Here is a 27246-nt window from a genome sequence, read left to right as displayed (position 1 = left end):
TGCATTTCATTAATGTATAAGTTAGTGATTAAGCTAAACAAATCTGTATCCACACAGAGATCAGCTCCATGTTTGAATGGGTTGTTTTTTTAGGCTAACAGACAATACAAACAAACCTATCCTCCTTGATACCACCCTTTAATGAGCTGTGTGTAATCATCAGATTGTCTGTTCTTGCCATCTGGTATGCCGATATATGTGTGGGTGATTTGCAAAAGCATACAGAGTGTGTGTGACTACTCCTCCAGTAGTATATCCAGTTCTTCTAAAGGCAGTCTCAGCCGTATTTCTTTCTCAGTCATCAGATCAACAAACTCCTGCAGCTGATCAGGAAACAACTGTACAGCATCCATGTACAAGCCCTGTTCTCAGACACAGACACACACACACACAGACACACACACACACACACACACACACACAAATCCACATTAATAAATGGCTTTACACACACACACAAAAAGAAAGGGTATTTATTATCTATGTAATTACAAAAATGAATACGCTAGTTGGTGTAGGAAACATGTTGTCATACCTTTACCCAGGGAATATTCTGTAGGGCTTTATAGAAGAGCCATTTGGCTTTATCAACCTTCCCTTCTGACACCTAAATGTACACAGAAATTACATACACATTTTAGTTATAAGACACAACCTTTTGTCAATATTTGTAAGGATAAATAGTTGTTCCTATTTGACCTCTGGAAGTCCTCTCTACGTCAATATTTGGAAAAAGGGAAAAAGGGGTGGGGTCTAATGAGACCAGAGATGAAGAAACCCAATACCACCCAGTGGCGACAGTGGTAGAAATTGACTGAGATGGTGAGTTCTGGGACGGTAGTAGCATCACTTGTCTGATGCAATGACAACAAACCTAGACAACGTCCAGTGTTATTCTTTATTTCTACACTCATACATGCCGCCATCATAGATGCACTGGTAAGGTGTGTAGATGGAGCAAGTTAGAACAGGATTTCAACCCTCCCCCTCTAAAACCTGTATGACAGTCGCTGACTGGTTTAGAAAAGGAAATTGGTGTCCAATTTGTGTTAAAGTGTGTGTTATTGCTATCTCACCAGGAAGTAAATGTACATCCTCCAAAGTAAAGGACAGTGAGCACCCATCACAGTTGCTGTAGCACTTTCAAACAATCCTTGGATGCGGTTGCCAAGGCCGTTCTGTGGCAAGACAGTCAAGGTGGAATCATCGGAGCAGGACCTACAGGGGCCATAGAAGTACACTAACTGATTTAAATCTATACATCAATTGCTACATGCGATACAAAAGGTTTTGAGAGGGTGGAAGTAGAAACAACAATCAAGTAATGACAATGATGACTTCCAAAATTTTGGTCAAGTAATGGATGAAGAAGTCGGTTGATCTGTGACATTGCCGTTGACCCACTCAGTCATAATGAGGTTCCTCAGGGTGGGTGTCGACGGAGACCTTAGGACTGAAACCTGGCAGAGTGGTGTGTTGTCTCTGTTCATACAGTTCATACGGTTGTTCCAGAAAAAGGCATATCTTACTTCTTACTAAATCCACCATCTTTTCTGGCCAATAGTAGAACATTTTTGTTGAAATATTTTTAAAAAATCAAATTACAATTAAAAGAATAAAAGCAGACAACTGTATAATAACAATACATTGTTTTGATTGAATTTAATTTTCTGCCATAACTTCTGAGATTGATCATAGGATCTTGCTCCATCTATGATCATACACTTTTTTTGGTGCCTCACCATCATCCTTCTCCCACTCTTACCTCTGAGCTGAATCCACCAACTGCTTCCTTTGTTGTTCAGCAACAACGGCAAAGAAACGTGGCACAATGCTGCTGGTGTTCCTGATGACAGAATGGAAAAAGCGGCGTGCCCGGCCAGCACTATGGTAGCGGTTTTCGACCTGAAACAGATGTTGAATGAGAATCTTTGTGCCAAGTAAAAATGAAATCATGAAACTCGGGATTGTGGTAGTAATTGATGTAATGAATATAAAGTGATTAATTAAAAAATAGGCTACCTGAATATATATGCTCCAAAGAGGGGCGCTGCCAGGCCAGGTTGAAAGGGCAGAGGTCAGCATCTGTCTCAGTGTAGCCAGTGGAAGCACGCTGATGCTGCTGTGGTACTTGAGCAGGGCCGCCTGCTGTACTGCCAGTGTTTCACACTCCCAGGCTAACCTGCTAACACAGTGATTGGTAGTCGGGCTGGAATCAACACCGACATCAGCAGCCAGCAGGTGGTGCACCTCTGCCATCCTTTCCCTAGCCTGGCTGTAGACCGTACTGGCTGCTTCAATGCCCATAGTGAGGTACTGGAATAGGGCAAAGCAGCCCACTAGGCCTCTCAACCCCAGCTTCTCTTCAGCCACATCCTTCAAAACTGGTGGTAAAAGGACAAGATCAAATGAGTAAAACACTAGTCTTTCAGGCATCCCATTAAAAACATGGATACACTTCAAAGCAAGTGTTAAATGTAGAGTCATACACTGGATTTGGTAAATTTAGTATTAGAATTAATAGAAAACACAACACCTCATAATATTTGTTAAAGCGAACCTTTTTTGCTGGGCTGAGGGTCTTGGGGCTCTAGTGCCGCCTCCAGAGAAGACAGACTGGCAGTCACAGCTTGCTCATATGACCTCCTGGCTTTCAGGATTGAAAGTGGAGAGAGTGATGATGATGATGACGATGATGAAGATGTGGTCCCTTCTGCTAGTCTGGTCAGTATAGACAAAGCTGAGGATGCGTCGGTATCAGCTCGCCCTTCTCCTCGCGCACTCGACTCCGCCTCCACTTCCAGCTGAGCCCACAGCAGACACAGCTCACACTTTGTGGGGCTACTGAGCACTTTGGTCCCCCCCATTGCTGCGGCTGTGGAGAAGACTTTCCGAGCCTCGTTCAGGTTACCTAGCATCCACTCCAGGTGGGCATACTCCCGCCACAGCGCCAATGACAAGCGGTTGTCATGTTCTTTGAGCAGTCGCTTGGCAACTTGTTTGCTGCTCTTGCCCTGAGAGCTGAGGCGCTTTTTGTTGCCATGCAGATATCGCAGGACCTGTCACACACACAGACACAAATCCAAACATGTCACTGTGGTAAATCTTCACCAGGTTTGATGAGACCTGACAGAAACCTACCTTGAGTTTCTCATACTGCATCCAGCTGAGTGACAGGACAGCTCGCTGGTGGGCCGGAAGCACAAGCTGGATCATGTTGAATATGTTGGTGATAAACCTCTCACCCTGCTTTCCGAGCCCCATCATCTTCCTGGCTCCTTGGAGAGTGGTCATGTGACCCACACTGTTGATCCCGAGGCAAGAAATGTTGTGAGAGGTGAGAGGATGATGAGGGTCAGCATCTGAGAGGAGATACGAGTCAAGATTATGTTTAAAAAAAAAACACACACAACAACAACAATGACCAATACTGAAGTGCACTGACTGAAAATGTCACTCTTACCCAGAGTGATCAGTGATAGGTCCTCCAGCAGCACACCAGGCTGACAGTTGTGTACATATTGCATTGACTCTACTGGCAGCCCCAAGAATGACAAGAAATGGAGGACAAGACTGAGCTGGAGTTCAGGAGATGACAGGCAAATTAGAGATGGGCCAATGTCATCGAACAACACCTTGAAATGAGCAAAGAGACAGAGGTCACGTCAGTTCAGTGGGTAAGTACCAGAAGAAACACAACCATTACCTCCCTGTCCCTAGTACTACAGAGTCTACCTGTCTGTCTGGGTCCTCACAGTCCTCCTCTGATTGGCCCTTGGTTTTGTCTGGGCGCCATGGCAACCAGTGAGCTGCTTCACGAGACGACTCCACATTCAACCAGGCTGCCCATCTGGTCTGGGCCTTCACCTCCTCATCCTCGTCGTCCTCCTCCACTTCCTCCTCTGTTGACATACACATGTGCTCAGTCTCTTTGTTTTCAGAGGTTAGTTACTGTATAACTGGACATATGTACAGCAGCTGTCATACGTGATTCATGACTTTGTCATTAATGACTTGTCCATCTGCATCTGTTCAATTGCAGAGGTTTTCAATGGGGTTCAGGTCTGCAGACTGAGCTGGTCGTCCATCATCCACACCTTGACTGACCTAGCTGTGTGGCTTGGAGCAATGTCCTGCAGTAAAAACCAACATGAGTCTGAATTCTACCTGGACCAGGTTGTAGCCATCCTCCTCGCTCCTGTTGGAGCATCCAGGCTTTCCAACCTCTGGCACCTAATTCCCCAACTCTTGCCTCCCCACTATCCCAGAATGGCTCAAAGAACTCAACCTGCACACATTGAAACATAAAATAATACATTGTCTGTTGATGACGTACTACAGGTATAATGTCTTGGAAACGTGTGTGTGTGTGTGTGGTTATACATACTTATAATACAGTACAAACTGTCATTGACAAAATACACCAGTTTTAAAGCTGGCTGTACCTGCTGCTTGGTGGACAGCGCTTGGACGCTGTCAGGTTTGTAGAATGTAAAGTCGATCATGGCCTGATACAAAGAAATCGCCTTCTCTGAGTGACCAGACTGGCGCAGGAAATGACACTGCTGGGTAAAGATATCTTAAAAATAAGAAAGGACAAACAGACACCACAGTAGATTTCAATGAGCAGGAGGAGGACATTATGGTGGGGTCAAATCCCTCCACCAGCATAAGGTGTCAAATGTAAATGTACAGTATAGAATTGTGACTGAAAGATCCTGAACAGACTGGATCGGAGGGACTAAATACTCCAAACTACTGTAAGTGTTTCAAGACCAAAACAGCAGCTCTTTCACCTAGCATATCGGCCTCAGTCCCTGGCAGGGCTGGATGAGAGACCATGCTGCCGTCCCGGACAGCACTGAGGGTGCTTAGACACTTCCCATATGCAGAGTTGACCTTTGACACAGTAAAGTTGCTGAAGTAGGTCTGAGTGAACAGCAGATACTCCCTCCACATAGGGGCGCTATTTGGGTGTAGGAACACCTGAGATAAAACAGAGGAGACAGATATGCATCATCCATCATCCCTGCTTAGTGAATACTTGTTGTGTGAACACACAGAGACAGCACACTGACCAGTTTCTTCCATTCTTTAGCCAGAGCCGATGGCTCCCAGAGCTCTTTGCAGATCCTGAGCCTCTCCAGTTGCAGAGCTCTGCAGCTGGGATTTGAGGCAACAGCACGCTCTGCAATACTCAACTTCTTTTCCAGAACTGCTCGGTAGGAGGACTTGCGATGCTCCGCCAAATCTCTGCCCTGTTGCTCGTCATCACCTCCAAACACCGTGGCACTCAGCTCGTCCTAAAAGGAAGAATGGAGATTATAGCGACAGGAGAGAAGAGCAAATCGGTCCAAGCAGTTGTTAGTTAGCTGACTCATACACTTGGATTGGTTTCTGCTTTAGTCAGTGTATGTGTCAAACATGTTGAACATGATGTCCAATCTTCTATTTTCATTCAATGTGCCTCCGTGGAAGTGAAAAGTGTGCTCCCCTGGGCAGGTAAGACTGCCGCTGTGAAAATCTCTGTTCAGAACACGTAGAGACAAGAAGGGACTGCTTACCTGGTACTGTATAAATTTCAACCATAGCTGTGCGTTTGCTGGCTGCTCTCTAAGTTGCCGATTAAACTCTTCAGTCCTGCCGGTCCAAACAATCGTCTCGGGGTCCTTCTTGGGGTGCTCCGTCTGATCCTGCTGTCCTTTCCCCTGCAGCCAGAGTGCCGTAGAGGAGTCGTACACACCAAGGGGATTTACTGATGATGCCTGCACTGTGACACCTGGATTGACACAAATGGGTAAAACTGAAAATTCATTTAAACATCCTTCTTTACCAGTACAAGTAAAAAAGATGTCAGACATTTATTAAACTGGTAATATGTTGTATTGATAATATTATTTCCTTTATCAAAATGAGAAATTCAGGTCAGAAATACAACCTGACAGGCCAGGTGATGAGTTGACATTTAATAACTAACTAATAACTAGAAGTGTACTGGGGGACACAACCCTTTAATAACCCACTCTTTTATGATTTTAGTCTCTTTATGACACACACCAAATTCTGTTCTATGGCATATGCAATGAAGTCACTTGAATCTAATCGGCATTTCTGTCAATTTTGTTGTACTAGAAACTCGATATACTACTAACACTACTAGTAGTAATAGTAATAATAACACATACAACATATTTTGTACCAAAACATCTGATACTACTACAACGTGAGCTGACATGTTCCTTTCGTTCAAAGATACAAGAGAGAACAGAAAAGTGGATCGTCAAAGAAACTGCAGTAACTTATTACTTGTGGTCTGAGAACAGCCTAAATCTCTTACCTGTGTCTGCTTTGCACTCTCCCTTAATATCGCCCAAGGGGAGAAAGGAGGTGAAGGTGGGGGGATCACTTTTCTCAGGACATGTTGGGATTGTAGGAACAGGGTACTCAGACCTCAGCAACCGGCAGTTGACTGTAGAAAAGTATCGTTCAGCAACTGCCTTCTTGTCCTCGCCTTTCTTTTTCTTATTTGACTCCTCCCAACTTAATTTCTGTCTTCGAGGGTCCAGACCCAATGATGAGCTACCTTTCCTCCTATACCTGGAACATACAGCAATGCAAAATTAATACCAATGAAGGACTGAAAGACGAGTTTGAAAGGACGTGGAGAAGGAAGACAACAGATCTGAACGGATCACCTCCCCGGTTAGGAACAGAACTGTGGACTTTGTGGACCGTTCAACCCCAATGTTAACATGCTCCCAAAAATCCAAAGTAGCATGCGTCAATCAGTCACATCAAAACTATTTACATGTATAAAACTCTGCAAATGCACACTTGTACACAATATATCCTTGAATATTTTCCCTGTTTTAGCCTTACACTGGCGAGCCATCGTTGCAGTTTACAGCAATCAGTCTACTGTTTGTAAAATATCTTTTAGGCCCTGTTTTGGAGGATTGGTGGTTATATGAGACTGGACTGGATTGGTGATATGCTACAAGACAATGAAACATAAGAAATGTGTGCGTTTCCTCTCTGATGATGAAACAACAGATATGACAAATCCAGGTTTGTTTACTGACAAACTTGGTAAATCAACTGTGAGTAGCATCATCACTTTGACGGCCATATGACAGAAAACACTGTCAAACAGTAGCAATATAGTTTTCGTTGGAGAGGTCAGTGTGATTAAGGAAAAAAAACTGAAATGGGCCTTGACAAGACAAACGTTCTATATCTCTAAACTCACTTTTAGTCTTTTCCAGTAAATTCCAGTACTGCACAAAATGTTTGAACACGTTACCTTACGATGTCTCCTCTATACAGAGACTTGTATGTCCAGTTGGCTGGGTCTGGTTTACAGTCCACGCAGAATTTATGCACTGTGGGTGACTGAAGGTCATCCAACCAGCAGAAACGACTTCCCAATGAAACAGCCCGGGTCCTGGACACACAACCGCAGACCAAAGAACAGATACATGGAACACAAATTGAAATTCACACTGTTAAAGTACTTAACAAATGTAAGCTGTAAAAGTGTTTCAGTACCTGTCTGCTTCTTGTTGCCTTTTAAGATCTGTTGGGAAGATGGTGTCTGAGTCTGACCCGCTTGTATCTGAACTCCTTCTACTCTTTTTTTTCTTGTTTTTCTTCTGCTTTTCTTTCTTCTTTTTCTTCTTTCGGGGTGGCACATGACTGTCTTCCTGCTCCCCATCTTCACTGATGATTATATTAATTGGTCAGTGACATAACCAACATAACAATGACATGTAAAATGTGAACCCGCAAAGCATAACAGTATATTTTGGGAAAAAAATAAAAACAAACAATGTTTTAACAATAAAAACTGTCAGTGGCTTTAATTTAAATAATTTAAAGTAAAAAAATACAGCTGCATAGTTTGAGTTCAGTATTGAGAAATGTAAAGAACTGAGTCTGTAAATAGACAAAAAAGATTTGAATTTGTACCTTGGTTCTCTGCTGTTGAAACTCTCACTGTTCTTCTTTAGAAAGTGATTGTGAAGAGAAAGGGCGTCACTGGTCTGAAAGCTCTTGTTGTTCAGCCAGTCTATATCTAAAACAAGAGAGAAAACAAAAACAAATTAACTTTGTAATAACAATAATCACATAGTGAGTGTGCTAACATGCAGTGTAGATATATTTACGTTAGATGTTCAAGACATGTCCGAAAATAATGACAACAAGCAAGACAACACAGTACTTACAAACAAACAGGTTCACGCTGGAGGAGTGTACCCACGGAAACACAAGACAACCATTCACACTCACACCTACGGGAATTTTAGAGTAGCCGATTAACCGCTAGAGCTGGAATACCCGAAGAGAACCCACGCAGACACGGGGAAAGCATGCAAACAGACAGACCCCAGGCCAGGAATCCAACCAGGGACCTTCTCGCTAGAAGAGAAGAGGCACAGTGCAAACCACTACTCCACCGTGTCGGCCTCTTAAACACGTTTGACTTTCACCACTTTCAATTTCACGACACGTGAGTATGTGGAGAAAAGCAATCGACAACAACGGCTGTCATATCGTAAGAGAATCACCTTTGAGAGAGTCGGCGACTTTATCATTCGACGCATCCGCAAACGCTGGGAACAACGCCATTTTGAAATGTCGCACATAAACAGTCGCGGCGCTATGACGTCATGTATTCTCGCGGGTCGTTAGGGACACTACCACGAGCAGATAGAATCTCGACTTGAGTAAGCAAAATGTCACTAATGGAAGATTTACGTGTAATGTGTTATTCGACATAGTTACATTGTAGTTGTATGTAAAATACATTCATTGGTAGTATGTGAATGCAGATCTATGCACAAATCTGGCAACACTATAGTTTTGATATGTTGTGTAATGTGTGTGTGTGTCTTAATTTTGTAGGACAGCTGATCCTTTATTATTTATGATTATACATGGTAGGAGGAAGTTCTATGTAAGTTCACGCAGTATGAACATATCCAAGGATAACAGGTTAACAGCCCTTCAGTGGTTTGCTTTGATTATTTTTAATTGGTCAGTTTTCATAAATTGTTTCTAGGTTCGTCAACACGAAGCAAAACTGACAAATGCCTCAAATAATCTGGTTAACACTGAACTAAAATCTTAAAAAGATCCAAACAAAATTCCCTGAATTCAGAATAAAATCTCCTGACTGTCAATTTTTGGACTTATACCTTTAAAATGCCTTGATAATCCAGGAAGCTGAAAGTGAGGGGCTGGATGACTTTTAATAACATGAATGCAGCATTTTGTGCACAACAATATACAAACATCTGACTGTCTTTATGCCTTTCCTTCCACACAATCTTACAAACAGGAATGCTGAATTCTGACATGGAAAGGAAATGACAAGGTTTATAACTGTCAACCAAACTGTAGGAATGGCTGTCCATTCATCAATGTTTCATATGTTGAGCCACACTCAGGCATTAGATGCACTTCATGGGATCAGGACCATGATCTCTGTATCACATGATTCAATGCAAGATTTAATCTCAGGCTATTACCAACAATAATGGTGAATAGAAGCTTACTGGTCACCACTACTGACAGTTGTATTGCAACTTGTTTTACAAAGTATGTATGGCCAGGGAACAGCATATCACATTATCGACCATACAGACCATTTGGAATAATGTATGCAGCCTTTAAGGGGGCCTTTTTGAGTAAAGTCACTCAATGTCCATGTGGCACTGGAAGGGAGGAACAGAAAACGTAATGAATAACATAATGGTATACATATTCCACAAAACATACAGCGCTTAAGAGCAGGGACTATGGAGAAGTTAAGAATATCAAAGAGAAACAACATACATAAACTAGTTAATAATAAGACAAAAAAGAGTAGAGGCACTGTGAATCGTGTATATACTGCAGTAATTGTTCATGCAAAACAAAAAAGTGCCATGCAGGAAACATTTTGTTTGAAAAAAACAGAACTAGTCAGAACACATGATTTGTTTTGGACTCTTGGTCTTGTTGACAAAAATATTGCCAATATTTCTCTTCTCATTAAAATCATTTACGAAGTCTGTGTTACGTTCTTTGCACATTTGCAGAGATATCACACTGATCAATGTCAAAACCTGCTTAAAATGATATTCTTTCGGACGATTTTGGAGGACAGTCAAAGGTTTAAGAAGCAGGGAAGGGATCACAAGGTTGCTGCATTGATACCCTGGACTGGAAGCACACTGTGTATTGCATGTTTGCAGACTCACAGTCTACAGTTACATGAAATGCAGAAAAGAAGTATTGTATATTTTCTGTTGGCCGCTTCAAAATCAGTTTTGACCCTTCCAAGCACGTATTGACCAATATGTGTCATATGCTGACACACCTGACTGGTATAATAGGTGATCACCTACGTCAGCCTTCTCACGCTGCTCACAAAGCAGGCGGCTGGGGGGTCATTACTTAAAACCTCAACCGACCACAGGTGATACATGAGGTGGTTTGACACCACACATTCTTTAACATTCACTCTTTTCCATACCTGACAGTCTCAGATGTTTGTAAAACTTGTCTATTTATATGAAAAGGGGCGTCGACTTCTTCACGTACATATTTTTTCTGTGGCTGTTTCTTGATGAGAAAGTGACTTTTCACAGCCTGGTGGTCTGTGAGCGTACATCAATGCTCCACTTTCCAGTCACTTTGACACAACTGATGACAGTGACAGTACAGCGACAATTCAGGTTGAACTGTGAAGAGATGTTGTAGACAAGTCCTCCTGTATTTCACGGTAAAATGTCACCATCAGTGGGGACCGACGATTGATGCTGGGCAGCTTTCAGATCTCGGTGAATCTCTTTGACAGCAATAATGCGAGTGAGCATGCTCTGTAGAGTAGTGCGCTCCAGTGGTTGAGAAGTGTACCAATGGGAGCTGTTGAGGACAGAAATTGAGACAATAAAATCAGGAATCTGAATGAAGAGTAAAGGCTACTGTTGTATTGTCATACAAGTATCCACCCCGACAAGTAAACTGTGTGGGTCTGTCCTAAAGATTTAAGAGTTTTATGTAATTAACACTTGAAACCTATGGTCATTTGCTGGAGTGGCTGATTCCAAGACGTCAGAAGAACTGGATCTGCTAAATTACATTGATGTAAACAAAAAAACAAACATATTTATACAAGTATCTTGTTTTAGAGGTGTAATTCTGACCTGTGTGTGTGAACATTCTTTTCTGGTTGGAGGTAAAACATGTCAGTTCTCCTCTTCACCGTCTCTGGGCTGTTAAAAACAAGAGTTGTGGTAAACATTTTGTTAATTCTTGTTTCAGGTTAATTTGACTGAAGCAGTACCTTGTGTGTGTGTGTGTGTGTGTGTGTGTGTGTGTGTGTGAGACAAACCATCTTGAAAGGTAGAACTCATAGAGTCTGACAGGGCAGTGTAGAGGGTTGGCAAGGTTTTCTAACATCTCCAGGTCTCCATCTTTCTGTTCCTGCCTTTTTCTGAATCGCTCTGAAAACAAAATTACACACCGATTAAACACCAATGTCCTTTTAGGCTGGTTCATTTAAAGTCACAGTTTTATTGCTCAGCAGAACAGACAGAAGAGGAAAAAAAGAGATTCATCATCACTTACAGTATATCCTTCAAAATATTTTATATATATGCACACATACAAACACACACACGTATCTATATTTAGCATTTTATTATATTTATATTTTAAAATACTGAAGATATTCAGTACCCACCACTTGCACCTTTGTTTTGTATGCACCTTTTTGTTTGGTTAACTTTAGATTTGTTAGATTACAATTAGTTAGATTTTGTTTGATACTACTGACTCAGGAGCGCGCACAAAAATTCAAATGTGCCTGTTTTGAACTTGTATAAATGGCACTCAACTTATATTCTAGACTGCATTCTGTTCTAAAAACATGCACTGATGTGAAGCATCTACCTGTCTCCCCTCGGCTGGACGTGGCAGCACAACCTCTCTGGTATCTGAGGCAGTGGACTTTCCCTGCTCGGCTGCAGGGTTTTGAATGAAGAGTTAAGTTAGAAAAGGAGAGGCACTGGTGCTGTGCCATGGTGGTGAAGTGGAAGTTCCTGGTGCAGAAGAAGAGCAAGGTGTTGAGCAACACTATGGGTGAATATGCGCCCAACTGCTTACATTCCCACAGGAATGACTCTTCAACACGGGAGGAAACAACAGCACCTGGATTAGGAAAGAGGAAGTAGGGGGAACAATTGACTAACACTGTGATAGCATCAACCTACGAGTTCAAACAGTAACAACTACAAGTAGAAATATAGTAATACAAGTGTTAATTTGTATATTGTTCATTAATACTTATATGTACTTATTTTAACAACCCCAGTTGTGTCCTGGTTTTCTCTTAATTCTCTTAACTCTTAATTCCCTTTAACTGTAAACTGCTCCACTAAAACAGCTGCCTGTTTCTGATGAGAAAGGTAAAACAACCTGGGGTTGCTGGATGTAAAACTGAACCACTTAATATCACAAAAATCAGACAATTCCTTTCAGTTAATTCTAAGTCCTGCGTAAAGAAGGGCTATCTGCCCTGCATGCTATATCCTTCATTACTCATTACCCACTTCACTTCATGTCCCACTTAAACTATACTGTGAACAACTACACCCCAAACAAATCTTTCCTTTTTCTTGCTTTTACAGTTTGAATGCCTTTTTGTCCATCTACACATGCTTCCTGCCACTGCAACAGGTGAAACTGTTGTGAACGTGACTGGCGTGTTTGTATCAGTAGAATATGAAAATATCTTTTAATGGTTCAGCTGATAACTGTTTGGATTTGTTTAATATTCAGATGCCTTGACTGTTTTCTCTTTACTGAGTTCTTTATTTTCCAGGTTTGTTCAATGTTCTTAGCAAAGATGTGTGGATATATGTGAATGTTTCAGGTCATACCATTAGGCAGCAGCTTAGGTTTCCAGAGTTGCAGCATTCCAGTGATCTCAGTGGCAAAACGACTGTACAATTCATCAGTGAAGATGTTCTCAATGCGCCCCTTCATAAACAGATACTGTCAACACAGAGGGAGACAGGAAAGAATGAGTGAACATGGTATGAATGAGACCACAACACATCAAAAACAATCTATTTGAGAACCTGCTGTATTCCCAGGCAAAGGTAGAAGATGCTATCTGGGCTGTAGGCCTCTCCATTTGGTCGTCGCACTTCTTTGATAAAGTGAGACAGTGCAAAGCTCAGCTCAGCAGAGTCACACAGAAGGATGTCTTCTTTAATTTCAACTGGATCACAAGGGGAGAGACCACAAGTCATAACAAGTATATACGACAACGGATTCAGCTGATTTAGTCAGCCACATTCTCATGGAGATGACGTATGAACAAAAAACTCCCGCTCACATTCTTCTGGGTGTTTGTTGCCTTGTCGGACCCAGCTCCTCCAGGCTTTAACCCCATACACATGGTTCAGTTTGGAGCTGGCAGAAGAAGACACCACCGTACTGCAGTGTAACATACCGGTTCGCCGTCGTCCCTGGATTGACAGAACAGAAATCAGGTCCGTACAACGCTTAACAGTAATAAATGATGAATTACACATCAATCCACACACGCATTGGTGAAATGGACTCAAAGACTTGGGAACAAACTCCTGCCTTCATGATGACATCTTTTTCTCTCTCCACTTGTGCCAAGAGGAACCACAGAAATCTTTGCACACACGTGCACACATGCCACCATTCCCGTCAGCCTCCACTTACCTGAACGAGCACAAGGACAGTGTGACAAAGGCTCTGGACTATCTGAGAAGCAAACTGCTAACCCTCAGATTAGGAATGGCCACTCTACTTCCTGTGACAGCCCCTAATAAGATCCTCTTTGTTGGCCATAACAACTTTTAAGGCCGAGGGCTGTTATTTTAACTTGTCTTAACTTAATTTGTCTCCATCAGTCATTATTACACAGAGAATTAGAAAATAGCATTTCTGCCTCAAAAACACAAAAGTGACAAGAAAAAGAAGGACAAGTTAACACTAACATCCGTCTATCCAAACACTGTTGATTTGTCAGGGGTGTCAATCATACCCGTTTACGGACAGGAAAACCCTCTCTTGGTCTCTTAACTCCTCGCCGGGTAGCAGATGCCTTCTGATCAGAGGATTCTGAAAATAAAAACAAACAGACATTTGTTTCCACAGATTCACAGCATCGTGTCACACGTGGGTGAAGTCTATGACTTTATGCTTTAGACTGTGTCCACTTGGACCTGAACCACACCAGACTGGACTCACACTGACCAGCTGATTAAGGTGCAGAGTCCTGTCCTGACGAGTGGGTAGTAGTAGTACTAGTCCCCACTAGTCAGTTTAGAACTGAGGAAGCTTCTCAGATGAGTGGTCATCCAGAACATTCTCTCCATTTAACATTAAATCTGCAAAATTAATTGGGCCCTTTATAATTACACCCAAAGATGTTCACACTGTTGGTCTAACAGATTCATGAGGGCTAATGAAAGTCAGAAGTATCTCACCAGAAGGGAAGTCAGTCTCCAAGTCCATCATTGGAGACAAGGGAGGTGGGTCACTTGTCATGGGGCTCTCCTCCTTCAGAGTGTCATGCTGGGGAGCAGCTGACTCAGAGGTGCCCTCTGAGTCGCCCTTTGAACTTCCCAGATGAGCTTGTGCTGCCTCCGCATTCTTTTTGTCTTTGTGAATTACAGCAGTGACCACCTCTGTGTGAATGTCTCCACTACCCTCTGTAAAGGACACAAACAGGAGAAGAAGTGTCTTTAGTCTCTTCTCTAAGCATCATGGAAGAGAAGGCCAGTGCAGATCACTATAACAGACTGGAAAACTCTACGTCATCAGCGGCAGAATCTGTTTTTATTACAGAGTATGATTGTACATACCAAGAATTTGTCAACATTTAACAAAGAATAAAAATAAAATATGAAGGATAAACAATTCTGAGGTATAAACATTGCACACAATAATAAAAAAACTAACATTTTGGCTCATGTGGTCAAAATGTTTCGTTTTTTTTTAGAATGGTATAAAAATGAGAACCTCACCCGGACTGGAGACATGACTAGCGCTCTGATTTTCATCTTTAACAATCAAAGGATCTGACTGGACAGCTGCATCACTGAAGTCCCTTTTCTGTGGTGGTACAACAATGGGCACTGGAACCTGAAAAAAAATGGTAAATGGTTGCATTACCTGTACACACATACTTAAAACAGACAACACACTGTTTTTTTTCTGTTAGCAAATCTCAGCAATCACTAGTCTAATAGTGAGGCTGTGACGTAATGCGATGGGACATACAGGCATGGGCATGGCCATCGGGACAGGAGTGTGTTGAGAATACATGTTCATAGGCACAGGGACAAAGACTGGCACTGGCACTGGCACCGGCACCATCAACAGCTTCACGCTCTCCTCCTTGGCGGGGGCATTTGCTAAAGGTGGAGATGGAGCTAGAGGGAAAGATGAGAAAAGGCACAGAAAGAGACACGTTGATTAGTGGCAATTTGAGAACGAAAAATAAACACAATAAATCTTCAAATTCACAGAAACCTACGCATAAATGTTGCAAAGTAACTTATTAAAACAAGTTGTCACAATGTAACAGTTATTGATTTTGAATATAAATTGGTGTGCTTCAGTTTTGATTTTGTATTAAATATGTATTATTTATTAATCCCTCAGGAAAAATAGACATTCTACATCTTCCTTCATATTACTGTGAAAGATACTGTCAAATATCTAACTGGATGAAAATGTTCTCAGCTAATTTGATCAGAACACAAACCACAACCAGGGACCATGTCAAGGAGTTAACGGAATAACAAAGTAACGGGTTTCATGTGGGATTTTCTGTATCATGCAGGTGGTTCACTTTTCCGTGAATATCATTTGGGAACCTGCACCATCCTGGACAGCAGCTGAACTTACAGAACGTAAGACATGTTACATACAGTTGCAAATGTATTTTACTGGATCGTTCTGGAGAATCTGTGTTCCTTTTCGCCAGTATATGGTTTAATGGTCTTCGTGTGAGAAAAAATGTTTGTTCTTCTTGGTGGACTATGGCGACTTAACTTCTGCAATCTGTTGCCCTCTGGGATAATATTTGCAAGTAATTTTACTTAAAAAACTTGGGTTGAAAGTCACCATCATTCAGTTTATCTGCAAAAGTCTGTTGTTTCCTTTAATTCACAGTAAACCTCAACACTATGTTTATGCATCGGTGCAACAGCACCAACAGGATATGGAAGGTGAGCTTGAACACATTTCACCACAGGGTTTTGCTCCAAAATTAAATTTATTGACATCTTTACATTTATCAAAATGCAAAATCTTTCAAACTAAGCACAGAACAATGCAACATGTCTTCATAACTTACAAAACGCAGATGATAGATGAATATAAAAAGAAGTAGTAACATACGTGGAAAGTAAAGTCCAGGCTGGAATTGAGAATGTGTACAAATCAAATTTCTGTAAAGCATCAGCAGACGGTGTCGGCTGACTGAAGTCCGTCTACCCACAGACAAAGGTTTGACCATATTCGTAAATGACAAAGTCAGCTGAAATAGAATATCCAAATGTAGCAAAGACTCAGGTGTAAGTTGACTAAAGAGTCAAGTAAAGGATGTTTTTTTTTAAATGATTGCAGCGTCATTTGTTCGTTCATGGGTTCCTACGCTCAACGTGAGGTTGCTTTGTTAATTAAGTCTACCACATTAACTGAGTAAGCTGTGCTTTTCCACAGACGCATCACTGACTTTAGGACATCCAAAGAGAAAACAGTCAATTGTTCAACTGTGTGGTCAAGTACCTGCATACACATTTTGCTTTACAGAATCATCAATCCCTGCTTTTAGTTTGGAGACAAGATTCCCACTGTATGTGTCAATGTCATTTACCCTGTAAATCTTAATTCATTTCAAAATTCACTGTTTTGTGTAAGAAGTCGTCAATCGATCATTACTACCATCAAAGTACTTTTCATAATTCTTCGGGGAAATGAATTATGCAGGAAGAAAGAATGAATACTGCAAGATTCCCACAGAAAGGTAGGTCTTGTTATGCAGTAAACTAACAGTCTTCAGGGTGTAACTGGAAGCACCATCATGTCATGGACATGAATATAAAACATACCTGTCGTTCCCATTACAGACCGTTTGCTGATTCAGATTAAGACACTTGGGGAATGAAGTCTGAGTGGGACCCACTCAGATGAGGTACAATCATGAAGTGTATCTCAAAAAAAAATCTCAGCTGTTAATCCTTTTTTTTTTAAGATACATTACTGTGATGGAAAGCAAGTGAGAAGGCATTTCAACATCCCTATAAAACGAACACACCAGCCATAAACATAAATACTTCTAAACTCTGTCACGGCTTTGCCAGATTACTACAAGACAATCATGTCATGAATGATAATAACTGTTTATTCAACAGGCTTTTCAGTCAAAATGGTTTCACCAAACAACGAGGGCAAACGTAAATCAACAGAAGAGTTAACTGTGAAGCTCTTTACTCTCTGTCCACGGTCAGGGTGGGAGTAAACCTCTTGTCAGCAGGTTGGTCAGGAAGCTGTGGAAAAAAACACTCGGGTGACACACTCGACCCTCTCAAGTCAGTTGAAAGATCATTGTAACCTCCAAAGTACAGCACTGTTATTATCATAAGTACAATGGCTTAGCTCACTTACAGGCATCACAGTTTACACAGACCAAATGGGTTCGATGAGGCTTAATATAACTTAGTATAGAGACAGCGAGGTAACGGTGCATTTCTATATTCATAATAAAACTATCAATGGCCTGTGTTAGAGGGCTCACCTTGTGCTTCCAATTTGGGAACAGTTTTGTAGATCAGTCTGGTGTGGTAGAGCTCAAAACAGGGCACAGGACAGAGGCTGGGCTCTCCTGAACATGTTTTACAGTAATAGAATGTCATCACTCTGTTACACGTGAGCTCACTGTCAGAGTGTTTCTCCTCTTTTTTCCCAGCAGGTGACGTTACTTGTGTCGCATCCTCTGGCTTTTCTGTGTCTGGCTCCTTGACCTCCTCGGTATTCTGCCTCTTCTTCTCCTTCTCATCTTCGGCCTCCTTCGTTCTCTTCCTCTTGTGATGTGAGCACACTTTACAGTCGGAGTCACTGTCCCTCCTGGCCAGGAAGTGGCGTCCAGTCAAGCGCGCTGGCACTCCATTACACGGCTGAGTTTCTTCCTGGTGTTTTGGCGACCTAGCTGGAGATGTGGAGGCTTCGGCAGACGACTGGCCAGGGTGGGAAGTGCTATCTATCAAAGCTGGTGCAATTATTGACAACTAGTCGTGAGCAACACACACTGAATCAAGAATGAATGGTTAAGGAAGGGTTAATCATGGGGTTTGTTACACAGAAATGTCAGACGTTCAGTAAGGGAGCAGTCAACTAAATGAGTGCAACAAACAGGAGCTTTAGATTGGATACATACCTTGTAAATGATTAAATGAAACTACTATCACTGAAATATTTAATTCCATTCTTACTGATCTCTTCTAAATAACTAGAACTGCATCATCACAAACGTAGATACATTAATGGGTTAGTATGGTGTTACAGTAAAAGCTGAGTATGGATGGTAAATCATTTGGTTGCAGTTACGCTGTAGTAGAAATATTACTCTTCATACCTATATTGTTATATAGGTATTGTTATTATACCTATACCTAAGCAGCCATTGAATGTTTGTTTCCTGCATGCCACAGTATACACTAGATTTGAGTGTACAGAGTACAGTTTAGAACCATTTTTCTTCTGAATTAAAACCTAAACAGTTAAACTGATTAAGTAGCTCATGATACTAACCTTCTTCAATTTCTGGGGCTAATATGGTTTGTAATCGACAATGTCCATGAACGAGGGGTATTGTTTTTAGGACGTCTCCTTATACATACGCTTACAGAAGCACATTTAACAGTAAGAAATACTTAAATCGTACAGCTAGTTCAGTGAATGTTCATACAGGCTCTTTATTGCCAGTGACTGTTAAGTGTTAATCTGAACACCTTAAACGTGTTGTGCAGCTACTGAGCATCCCGTGTAAATGAGGTTTCTAACAGTGTTCAAGTTGGGTTTTTTTTAAATGATTATTTACCTGTTGACTCAGTGGAGCATGTGGGGAGTAAGCACATGCTCTCTCGGTCCACGGTGAACGGGCGGCAGAGAACAGACTTGTTCTTCATTTGACGTCGACGGGATAGAGGCACACGCATGGCGTCAGTCTGGGTACTGGCCTGGACATTTAAACACAGAGTTAACAAAAATATTCTCATCTAAATCTGAAGTTACCTGAAGAGTTACGCACACACGCGCGCACACGCGCACCACGCGCACACACGCACACACGCACGCACACACGCACACACGCACACACTTCATGATCTAACTAGCTTCAGGTGACTAGAGTCCCACACGGTGGAGGCAGAATGAGGAAAGATCCTGTCACACCTCGTTTCTACCTCTGCTGCCATCAAAGAGGTGGACCATGGGGACAAATATCAGCACAAAGGAAATAGATTCAAAAGGAGACATCAGGAGGCTGGCAGACAAAGATAAATCTTATTTCTTGCAACAGTTAATATTTTTTTTAGTGCAGACCTGCAAGTGACACACACACACACACACACACTTTACGTACATGATCAATGTTCTTGCCATCTATGCTGGAGGTTGGAAGTGATCCTGCAAAAGAATGAAGTTACACCTGTATCAAAACCTCAGACAATGCATCGCTTAATGTGAGCAGTAAATCATGACAATTCCAGCTAATGTTGTAGACTTACAGGCATAAAGTACATTTAATGAGTGAGAAAGGAAAACAAACTAAAGTGAATCCAGCTCTGCATGTGTTTTCGTATCTGAGAAAAACAGAGAACTGGCATCATAGCCCTTAATGGGAACACTGGCTGAAAAATGAAAAAAAAGAAAAAAAAAAAGACTAACCAGTCAGAGCAGTATCTGCTGACACAGTGGGTTGAGTGGCAGAGCCATTAGCCAGTGAGACAACATCAGCTATGACAGGATTCATCTTTGAGAAGTGGTGGGGCTGGGCCGGAGCTGGAAGAGAACAAGGCATTGTCATTTTGGATAAAACTGATGTGCTCATTCTGGCCCCAAAAGAATCGACGAGCTGCTACTATTCAGTTGTCTGCTAGTGACCAACACTATGCCTGTTGGCAAACAGCAAAGAACCCCAGTGGAAACAGCTTACCATGAGGTGTTTGGACCATCATTCCAGAGCCATTACTGCTAGGGTAGTGGCTCGTCGCAAAATTCAATTTGCAGAACTCTAGCAGACAGGGCAGCTCGCAGAAATTGCGGACTGAACCCAAACACTGCAGCTTCTCAGTCAAGCAGCCCTGTTTCCTGCAGCTGTCACATCTTCCCATCTACACAGCGGAGAAAAGAAAGAGGCAACTGCTTTCAGTTGAAGCCAGGAGACACAGATTCCTAGTGAATTGAATTCCCCTCATGTTGACTGTGCAGCAGAGGGGTCTGGCTCTTTACCCCGTAGAAGAGTACAGTGTACTGGGACATGCAGTGGGGTCGACAGAACTCCTCCATCTTGCCTCCATAGTGACTGTGCAACATCCGCTGGCTAAAGCTTGAGCAGTAGCTACAGGGACGCCAAGGATGGTCTTTGTTGTGTGATATGCGGTCGTTTTTGAAGAGTGATTTGCAGTCTGAAACAAACAATGTGGGTTATAGTTCAGTCAAAGGATGTCATGATGGCAGTTTCAATGATAATGTTTACCTTTCAGATTTAGTCTGACTTTGTGTTATTGGCTGAGAACAAATTATTTATATTGATCACAAAAGATTAGGGTATATAGCCCATTACTAAATCTGTATATTAGCTGTTAGCTGACTTGAAAAAAGGGGAAGTCCTAGTGATACGTTTGTGCTTAATCATGGTATATGCTAACAGTGACAAAGTCCAGAACAACTTCATTAAAATAGTGTCTGGGTCACACGGTGTTCCTATTACTTTCGTGGTTTGTAGTAAACAATTGCATGAAAAATAATCAATAAAAAGAATTTTGACATAAAACAAGGACACCGGGCCAGAGGACATGGCTGTTTGATCGTAACTTGTGTCATTAACTCATACCCACGATGAATGGTGTTAGTGTTCAGGCCCTGACTGATTCCCACAGAGAGATTCAGCTTTAGATATGAAACTGTACTAACTCACTTTCACTGCAGAAGATGAGGTCCTGTTGGTTGTAGTTGATGGTGTCAAAGAGCACTTTCTCCTGACTACAGTACTCACACACTGCCAAGATATTTTTCTGGGATTTATACTGCTCACAACAGGTCTTACTGCAGAAAAGAGAAATACGACCCTGCCAGGAAAAACACATGGGTTGATTGTACAGTGTCGTCAGCATGAGGGACATGAAGATGAATGTGTGACAGTGTCAGCTGCGGCGTACCTGGTGACTAAACAGCAGCGGTTTGACGTTTAAATCTTTGTTGCATTGACAGCAGGATAGTTTGGGGGGTTCCCTGGTTTCACTTGCTCCAGGTTTCAGGGGTTGACCGGCAGGTGTTCGCGCTTGGGGGAAGGACATGGCTGGGTAGGGAGGCACCAATGGGGGCACTGAGGTATTACTGGGATGATAGCTGGGATAGGGGGCTGGTGATGAGTCCTGAGGGACAGGGGGGACTGAGCTGGTTCCAGATGGCCCTGGTCTTGGGACATCCCTGAGGTAGGGGTCTCTATGGGAGGAGGTTCCATTGGTCAGATCTAGTAGTGCCTCAGAAGCGTTCCCAGACTTCTGCAAAAAAATATGTAAAAAGATATATAAGCTACAGAAGGTGGATGACTGAAACTAGAAAAACCATTATGAAAAATCCACAGTATAATTCTGTGTCTCTTTTTTTGTAATCCAGCCCTGGAGAAAATTAAATCAGGTTCATTTTGGTCTCATTGGCCATTGCTAGAAATCTGGTAGACATTGGCAGACACAGAGTCTGCTGCTACCTCACCCTGTATGTCGATACACAGTCATAGGAGCAGAAGTTGCGAATAGTGCCATCCACCATGGCCAGATGATACTGAGGAACTGCTGAAACCTTGCATAGGCAGCACGGGAATGCAGCACCTAGGGGGAAAGGTAACATTTAACAGGTAGAATACATTCTTGTATAGCTAGTACACAGACTGTTATTTAACACATGCACTAGTCAACCCAGGTGTGGGAATTGGTGTGTGTCTCTTACCACTTAGAGTGTGTCTGGGTGGACGACTCTGTTCCACACACACAGGTGAACAGTAAAGCTGAACTTTACCCTTCTGGTCTCGTTCCATCATGGTGGTGGACACTATCACGGCTTTGTGACAACAGGCACACTCCACCGTCTTTCTGCAAGACTGAGACAAATGCGATAATCCCACAGCTGCTTTCTTTATAACCTGTTTAGAGTATTTGCAAAGCTGCCCCCTTATAATTGACCAAAGTCGACCAGAAGGGATTTTTAATTGACAGGTTTTTAATTTTATTTTTTTTAAATTACTCCTTTATTCCCAGGTGGAAAAATGACAGTGAACCCCCCCCAAAAAAAACTAATGGGAACTGTGACATGTCAAAATAAAGCTAGATTTTTAGCCAGTATTTTTAATTTGAAAGAACTAGACACAGACGCCGGTGTGCTCACTGCAAAGTTGATAACTATCCTTTGTTCATTATACAGGACACAATCCTGACTAATTTTAGATTTATTATCCAAAGTGATCAGATCCTCTACACTGACATCATCATTACAACATATGCAACTTGCTGTTGGCTTTGTCTCTCAAAATGTTTGCGATATTAAGGGTTCTTCTAATAGGTTCCGTATTTATCTGTGGTAAATGTATCTATGACATTCTTTCTCAAACTGGAGTGTAGACCAATGCTGTGCAGAGCGCGCACATGCACACGCATACACACTTGTTAGCTTACAGTTGGTAGCATCCCTAATTATTGAATATGCTTTGTCATTTGTCGTTCAGGGAAATACATTCCAGGAAATGACATACCTGTTTGTAAGTGCCAATGCATGTGGGACCACAGAAGTTCAGTTGAGACTTTTCAATTGTGAGCGTTTGGCAGGAGCCTGAGTTGCTGTTACAGTAAAGTCCACAGCCTTCACAGCAGTTCATGGCCAACTGTCTGGTTTTGCGCCATGTGACAAAACAAGCATCGCTACAGAGTCTGTGCAGGCGACCTTGATGGCTGACCTCATGCTCTATCTGCTGGAGAGAAGATCATAGTCAGCTCACAGCGAAGACAGCTTAGAAATATATAAAACAGATTTTTTGTGATTCTGACCCTTTTGGCGACTTTGCACACACTGCAGAAGAGTTTCTCTAGCTGTCGTTCAAACCGGTTTCTCGGGCTTCCTCTCCAGCCGTTTGTCAGAAACCTTGTCAATCAGTTTCTTTTTGTTTCGAAAAACTGACAGACAGAACTGGCCACAAAAGTGCATGTCATTGCCATCATCAGCTGGCATAGTTATCATGTCCCTAGGTTGAAGGATTTCCCTGCAAATTATAATTAAGGCATCAAAATACAAGATTATGACAGGTAATCTGTGTGCAAAACCACAAACAAATGCAATATAGGATCGGCCCTTGTTAGCTGGAGGCAGATGGCCAGTCAGACAGACTGTGGAGCAGAAGAGCTGTGTCGAGCCTTTTCTTTGGAACGCTGTTTGCCCCTTTAGTAGAACCTGAGATGATTTGTAGAAAAATTAAACATCAATATCACAGAAGATCCTTAAAATATCTTTGTTAACATAGAATGGCACTAACAGTTCAATTTTCTTTCAGCATTAACATTAGCAATGCGACACAGTACCTTAGAGCAGCCGCTGCAGCGGACACTCCCAGGAATGGGGGGTTGAGGGGGCCGTGGGAGTCCTGGTGACAGTATTTGTAGTGAACTTTGACCTGACAATGGTGCTTTGACGGGAAGAGGAGCCATTGCTTGGATGACAGTGCCTCGACCTGGTATAAAAATGGCTGTTGGAGTGGGAGCCGGAACTGGTACTAGGATGAGAGAGGAAGGTTTAGTGATGTCACATACACACCGTTAAAAACTGACATGCAATGGAATTTGCTGACTAGCACCAATGGCGAAGGCTTTGATTTCTCATGAATACTAAACACTAAAATAAATAGGATGATAAGTAAAGTTTGCACACTAACTGGATACAGAGAGAGAAGCATAAACACTTACCCTGCTCTGTTACTAAACCACTGCACTGAGTTGTGACTGGACTTCCTTTCTCTGACAAAAAAGGTCTATTTTTTTCTTAGGTTTTGAAAAACATTTTCAGATGAAGTCTGCAGCATAAAGGTGTAATGGCATAATTAGAAATAAGTATGGCTTTTACCAGGTGGCAAAATAACACAGAAAATGTGCAAAACCATACTCATGATGAAGCCTTGATATCCTTTAAAAACTGCACCGAATGGGAACAGAAGAACTGTTACCTTCACATAGCATTGGGCTGAGATGAGCACAAACCTACTCCTACCTATTCAAGCTTAGTTACTTGCACAGTATGGTATTTAAAGTAGAATTATATGGAAAGAGATCCATAAACTCACCTGTAGGAGACACAAAGGTGTTCCCATCCACCTACAGAATAAACAGAGCTGATCCTCAGCTCCTCCTAAAGCAAGCAAGCACATTTTATCAGAAGATATGCTTCTCTTAAGTAGGGAAATTATAATCAACATAGTATTAATTTCCGGCAGCGGACACATATGATGTTTGCTCCTGACACCTACCTCCTGGTGCTCCAGTTCCTCTTTGATCTGTCTGATGGAGCCCTGTGGCAGCAGAGCAGCATCGTAGCCCTCATCAATAGGTTCATCTTTAATGTTGATGGAAGGAGACATTGGGGGATTACTGTCCTCTGTTGGAGCTGCTGCCGATGTCTAAAATCAGAAGAGTATTTGGGTGTAATCACTGATAAACGGAGAAGTTAGTGGAAGATTTTACTTGAAATCTTTCACTTACAAAACAAAAGGTTAGGTTGTCTGTTAGCTAATTTACTTCAAAACGACATCACATTCACATTAAAAAAAAGGAAGGATATTTAAGAAATCAAACTGTAATCACAATAAATCTGTTTCTGTCGATTACAGACTTTAAATGAGAAAATGTTAAATCAATTGATTCCATAACTATCAACTTTTAACATTTGTGAATCCATTCAGAATCAAAATCAAAGAATCAGAGCAACACAGGTTTAAGAAAACTGCCCCACCTGTCCTTGCTGGCTGTCTTCTGTCCCCTCTGTCTGGTTCAGGACTTCTGCATCTAACAGAACACCAAAACAAAAAATGAAGAGAAGAAACAGGATAAAAGAATACAATATGCCATCAACAATCCATTTCAACTGTAAGTGTCCCGAGGTAGCAGCTTTACCTTGGCTGTTCTCAGGTGTGGGGTCCTGGGAGGAATGGGAGGTAACAGCAGATGCAGTACTCTCCCTCTCTCGCTCCTCCTCCTCCACTACTCTGGCTTCCAGAGGAAAAGGATTCCCTGGGTCTTTTGTACTTTCCTCTCCTGGTGGCTGTTTTTTGCCAGTCTCCTTGTCCACCTCAGCATCCTCCAAGGAGCCCATGGGCAAGGCAAACTGCCAGTCTTCATCTTCTTCTTCTGGTCCAAACGCAGGAAGGCCATCCAGTGCATCATCAAATGCAGCCCCTCCACGTCCTCCTCCCTCTTTTGTTCCCATGGTGAATGATGATGGTTGATCAGGGGAAGGGGAGGCAATGCTAGGAAAGGATGGCTTTTCCACCTCGTCGTTCATCTTTTCCTCCTGTCTGCTGCTGTTGCTGTCATTTTCTACCTGAGGTTGTTCCCCTTGACTTGACGTTTCGTCCACGCCCTTCATCTCCTCCTGACCTCCACTCTTGGAAGACGTAGCAGAACCTCTGGAGGAGTCCGCAAACTCTCCAAGTCCCATCACCTCATCAAACACTCTAGATAGATGCTGTTCATGCTGTATAGAGAGATTACAGAAATGGTTGATTTGAATTCACACTGACATCTTACACATGCTACTTTTTGTTCCAACCTCTCCTGTATACAGTTAACTGACATTGACTCGTCGTATTATGTCCTATAAATAACAATACACAAAAATCTAAACAACTAGAAAAGCACTTAGAGAGCGCAGACCTCAGCCATGCAGCTCATTTGCACCTATATTGTGATTTGCAACCACTATTATAGTCTTTCATTCATTTCGGCTAACAACCAAACATGCTAACCCCTGCGCCACACAGTCAGTCTGCTGCTGATACCGTTCTATGGTTCTAGACACATATGCTGAAACGAGCCGTGTATCACAGTGAAAAGGAATCTTTCAAAAGGTTCCTGGATCCAGATGGTTCCAGAACACTACCAGTATTTAATCGTCTGTTCCTGGTCCATTATCAGCATTTCCTGAAAATGTCGTTAAAATCCATACATAACACGTGCAAAAACGTTACGTCCCTGGCAGAGGTATTAAAAACAACAACAACTCAGCAGTCCATTGGAAGAACAATAAAACTATTTATATGCATGTACAATGTACAAGTCACCCCATATTTGATGACCAATGCAATCTATGACTAACAAACTACTGCAGGCGGCTTATTGTTTATTGTTGGCAGGACAGCTTCCAACACCGAAAACTTGTGACATACGTTAGTGTTTTAAGGTGACAAATCAAGAGGTTTTATGGTAGCGCTGGGTGATATGGACAAAGATGGATTTTTTTTTAACATTAGGTATGGTTTTAATCATTTTATATGAACTCAAGAATACGTGGAAATCAAAGATAGTTTACTCTGTTGAAACTTCTGCAACAGTACCAGTGAACAGCGCTTGGCTGAGCACGGAGCATCATCTGTTGAAGGGAAATTTAAATGCTGAAATATCTTTTAAAAATACACAACTTTTATAGAAAAGTAAAGCTCTGAGTAAGCATCTGTCTATGACTGGAAATGTGATGAGACATACATTTCTCCCATTTTAACAGTGTTTGCACACTGCCCTGTACTGTCAATGAAAGACCCTCTGATTGAGAGATTTGCCATTGTAACTTTTTTCTCCTACTACAAATTTCTACCAGATTTTAATGTACTAAGAGGATGATAGTGGGCTGTTCCACGTTGCAAAACCAAACCATGTCCATAGCACTAAAGTA

General features: G+C 42.0%; 2 protein-coding genes across 2 annotated transcripts; both read right to left on the bottom strand.

The window, feature by feature from the left end:
• Positions 1-236: 236 nt before the first annotated feature.
• On the bottom strand, positions 237-8628 carry NRDE2 (NRDE-2, necessary for RNA interference, domain containing). Its single transcript, XM_078624311.1, has 19 exons — positions 8568-8628; positions 7969-8074; positions 7549-7719; positions 7304-7444; positions 6338-6597; positions 5565-5779; positions 5079-5303; positions 4797-4986; positions 4446-4579; positions 4168-4288; positions 3736-3902; positions 3464-3635; positions 3142-3362; positions 2561-3059; positions 2023-2384; positions 1766-1905; positions 1077-1218; positions 536-607; positions 237-362 (listed from the first exon to the last, which is right to left on the bottom strand). Exons 1-19 carry the CDS (start codon positions 8626-8628, stop codon positions 237-239), a joined length of 3525 nt encoding a protein of 1174 aa, XP_078480437.1.
• Positions 8629-10763: 2135 nt separating this feature from the next.
• LOC144741809 (zinc finger MYM-type protein 4-like) lies at positions 10764-26016 on the bottom strand. The gene is made up of 25 exons (XM_078624310.1): positions 25473-26016; positions 25312-25364; positions 24830-24979; positions 24647-24711; positions 23892-23904; positions 23637-23763; positions 22039-22154; positions 21242-21392; positions 20554-20729; positions 20258-20435; positions 19990-20103; positions 19685-19728; positions 19142-19280; positions 17981-18250; positions 15316-15467; positions 15060-15177; positions 14520-14744; positions 14075-14151; positions 13367-13523; positions 13131-13276; positions 12930-13044; positions 11941-12198; positions 11381-11492; positions 11193-11261; positions 10764-10911 (listed from the first exon to the last, which is right to left on the bottom strand). The coding sequence occupies exons 1-25, from the start codon at positions 26014-26016 to the stop codon at positions 10764-10766; spliced, it is 3717 nt and encodes a 1238-aa protein (XP_078480436.1).
• Between the last annotated feature and the right edge of the window lie 1230 nt (positions 26017-27246).

This window comes from Lampetra planeri, unplaced genomic scaffold, assembly GCF_965212315.1.
Source record: "Lampetra planeri unplaced genomic scaffold, kcLamPlan1.2.h2 scaffold_727, whole genome shotgun sequence".
NCBI classification, from domain to species: domain Eukaryota; kingdom Metazoa; phylum Chordata; class Hyperoartia; order Petromyzontiformes; family Petromyzontidae; genus Lampetra; species Lampetra planeri.
Note: the sequence above shows the minus strand (reverse complement) of the source record. Positions and strands in the feature narration are given on the sequence as shown.

Excerpts from the sequence above, each read along its gene's own strand:
- NRDE2 (XM_078624311.1), bottom strand. The coding sequence starts at position 8,628 with ATGGCGTTGTTCCCAGCGTTTGCGGATGCGTCGAATGATAAAGTCGCC. Across the intron at positions 3,903-4,167 it reads ATGGCTACAACCTGGTCCAG|AGGAGGAAGTGGAGGAGGAC; the intron begins GTAGAATTCAGA and ends GTATGTCAACAG. Across the intron at positions 1,906-2,022 it reads TTTGGAGCATATATATTCAG|GTCGAAAACCGCTACCATAG; the intron begins GTAGCCTATTTT and ends CATCTGTTTCAG.
- LOC144741809 (XM_078624310.1), bottom strand. The coding sequence starts at position 26,016 with ATGGGACTTGGAGAGTTTGCGGACTCCTCCAGAGGTTCTGCTACGTCT. Across the intron at positions 15,178-15,315 it reads CGATGGCCATGCCCATGCCT|GTTCCAGTGCCCATTGTTGT; the intron begins GTATGTCCCATC and ends ATTTTTTTTCAG. Across the intron at positions 11,493-11,940 it reads GTCCAGCCGAGGGGAGACAG|AGCGATTCAGAAAAAGGCAG; the intron begins GTAGATGCTTCA and ends TTTTGTTTTCAG.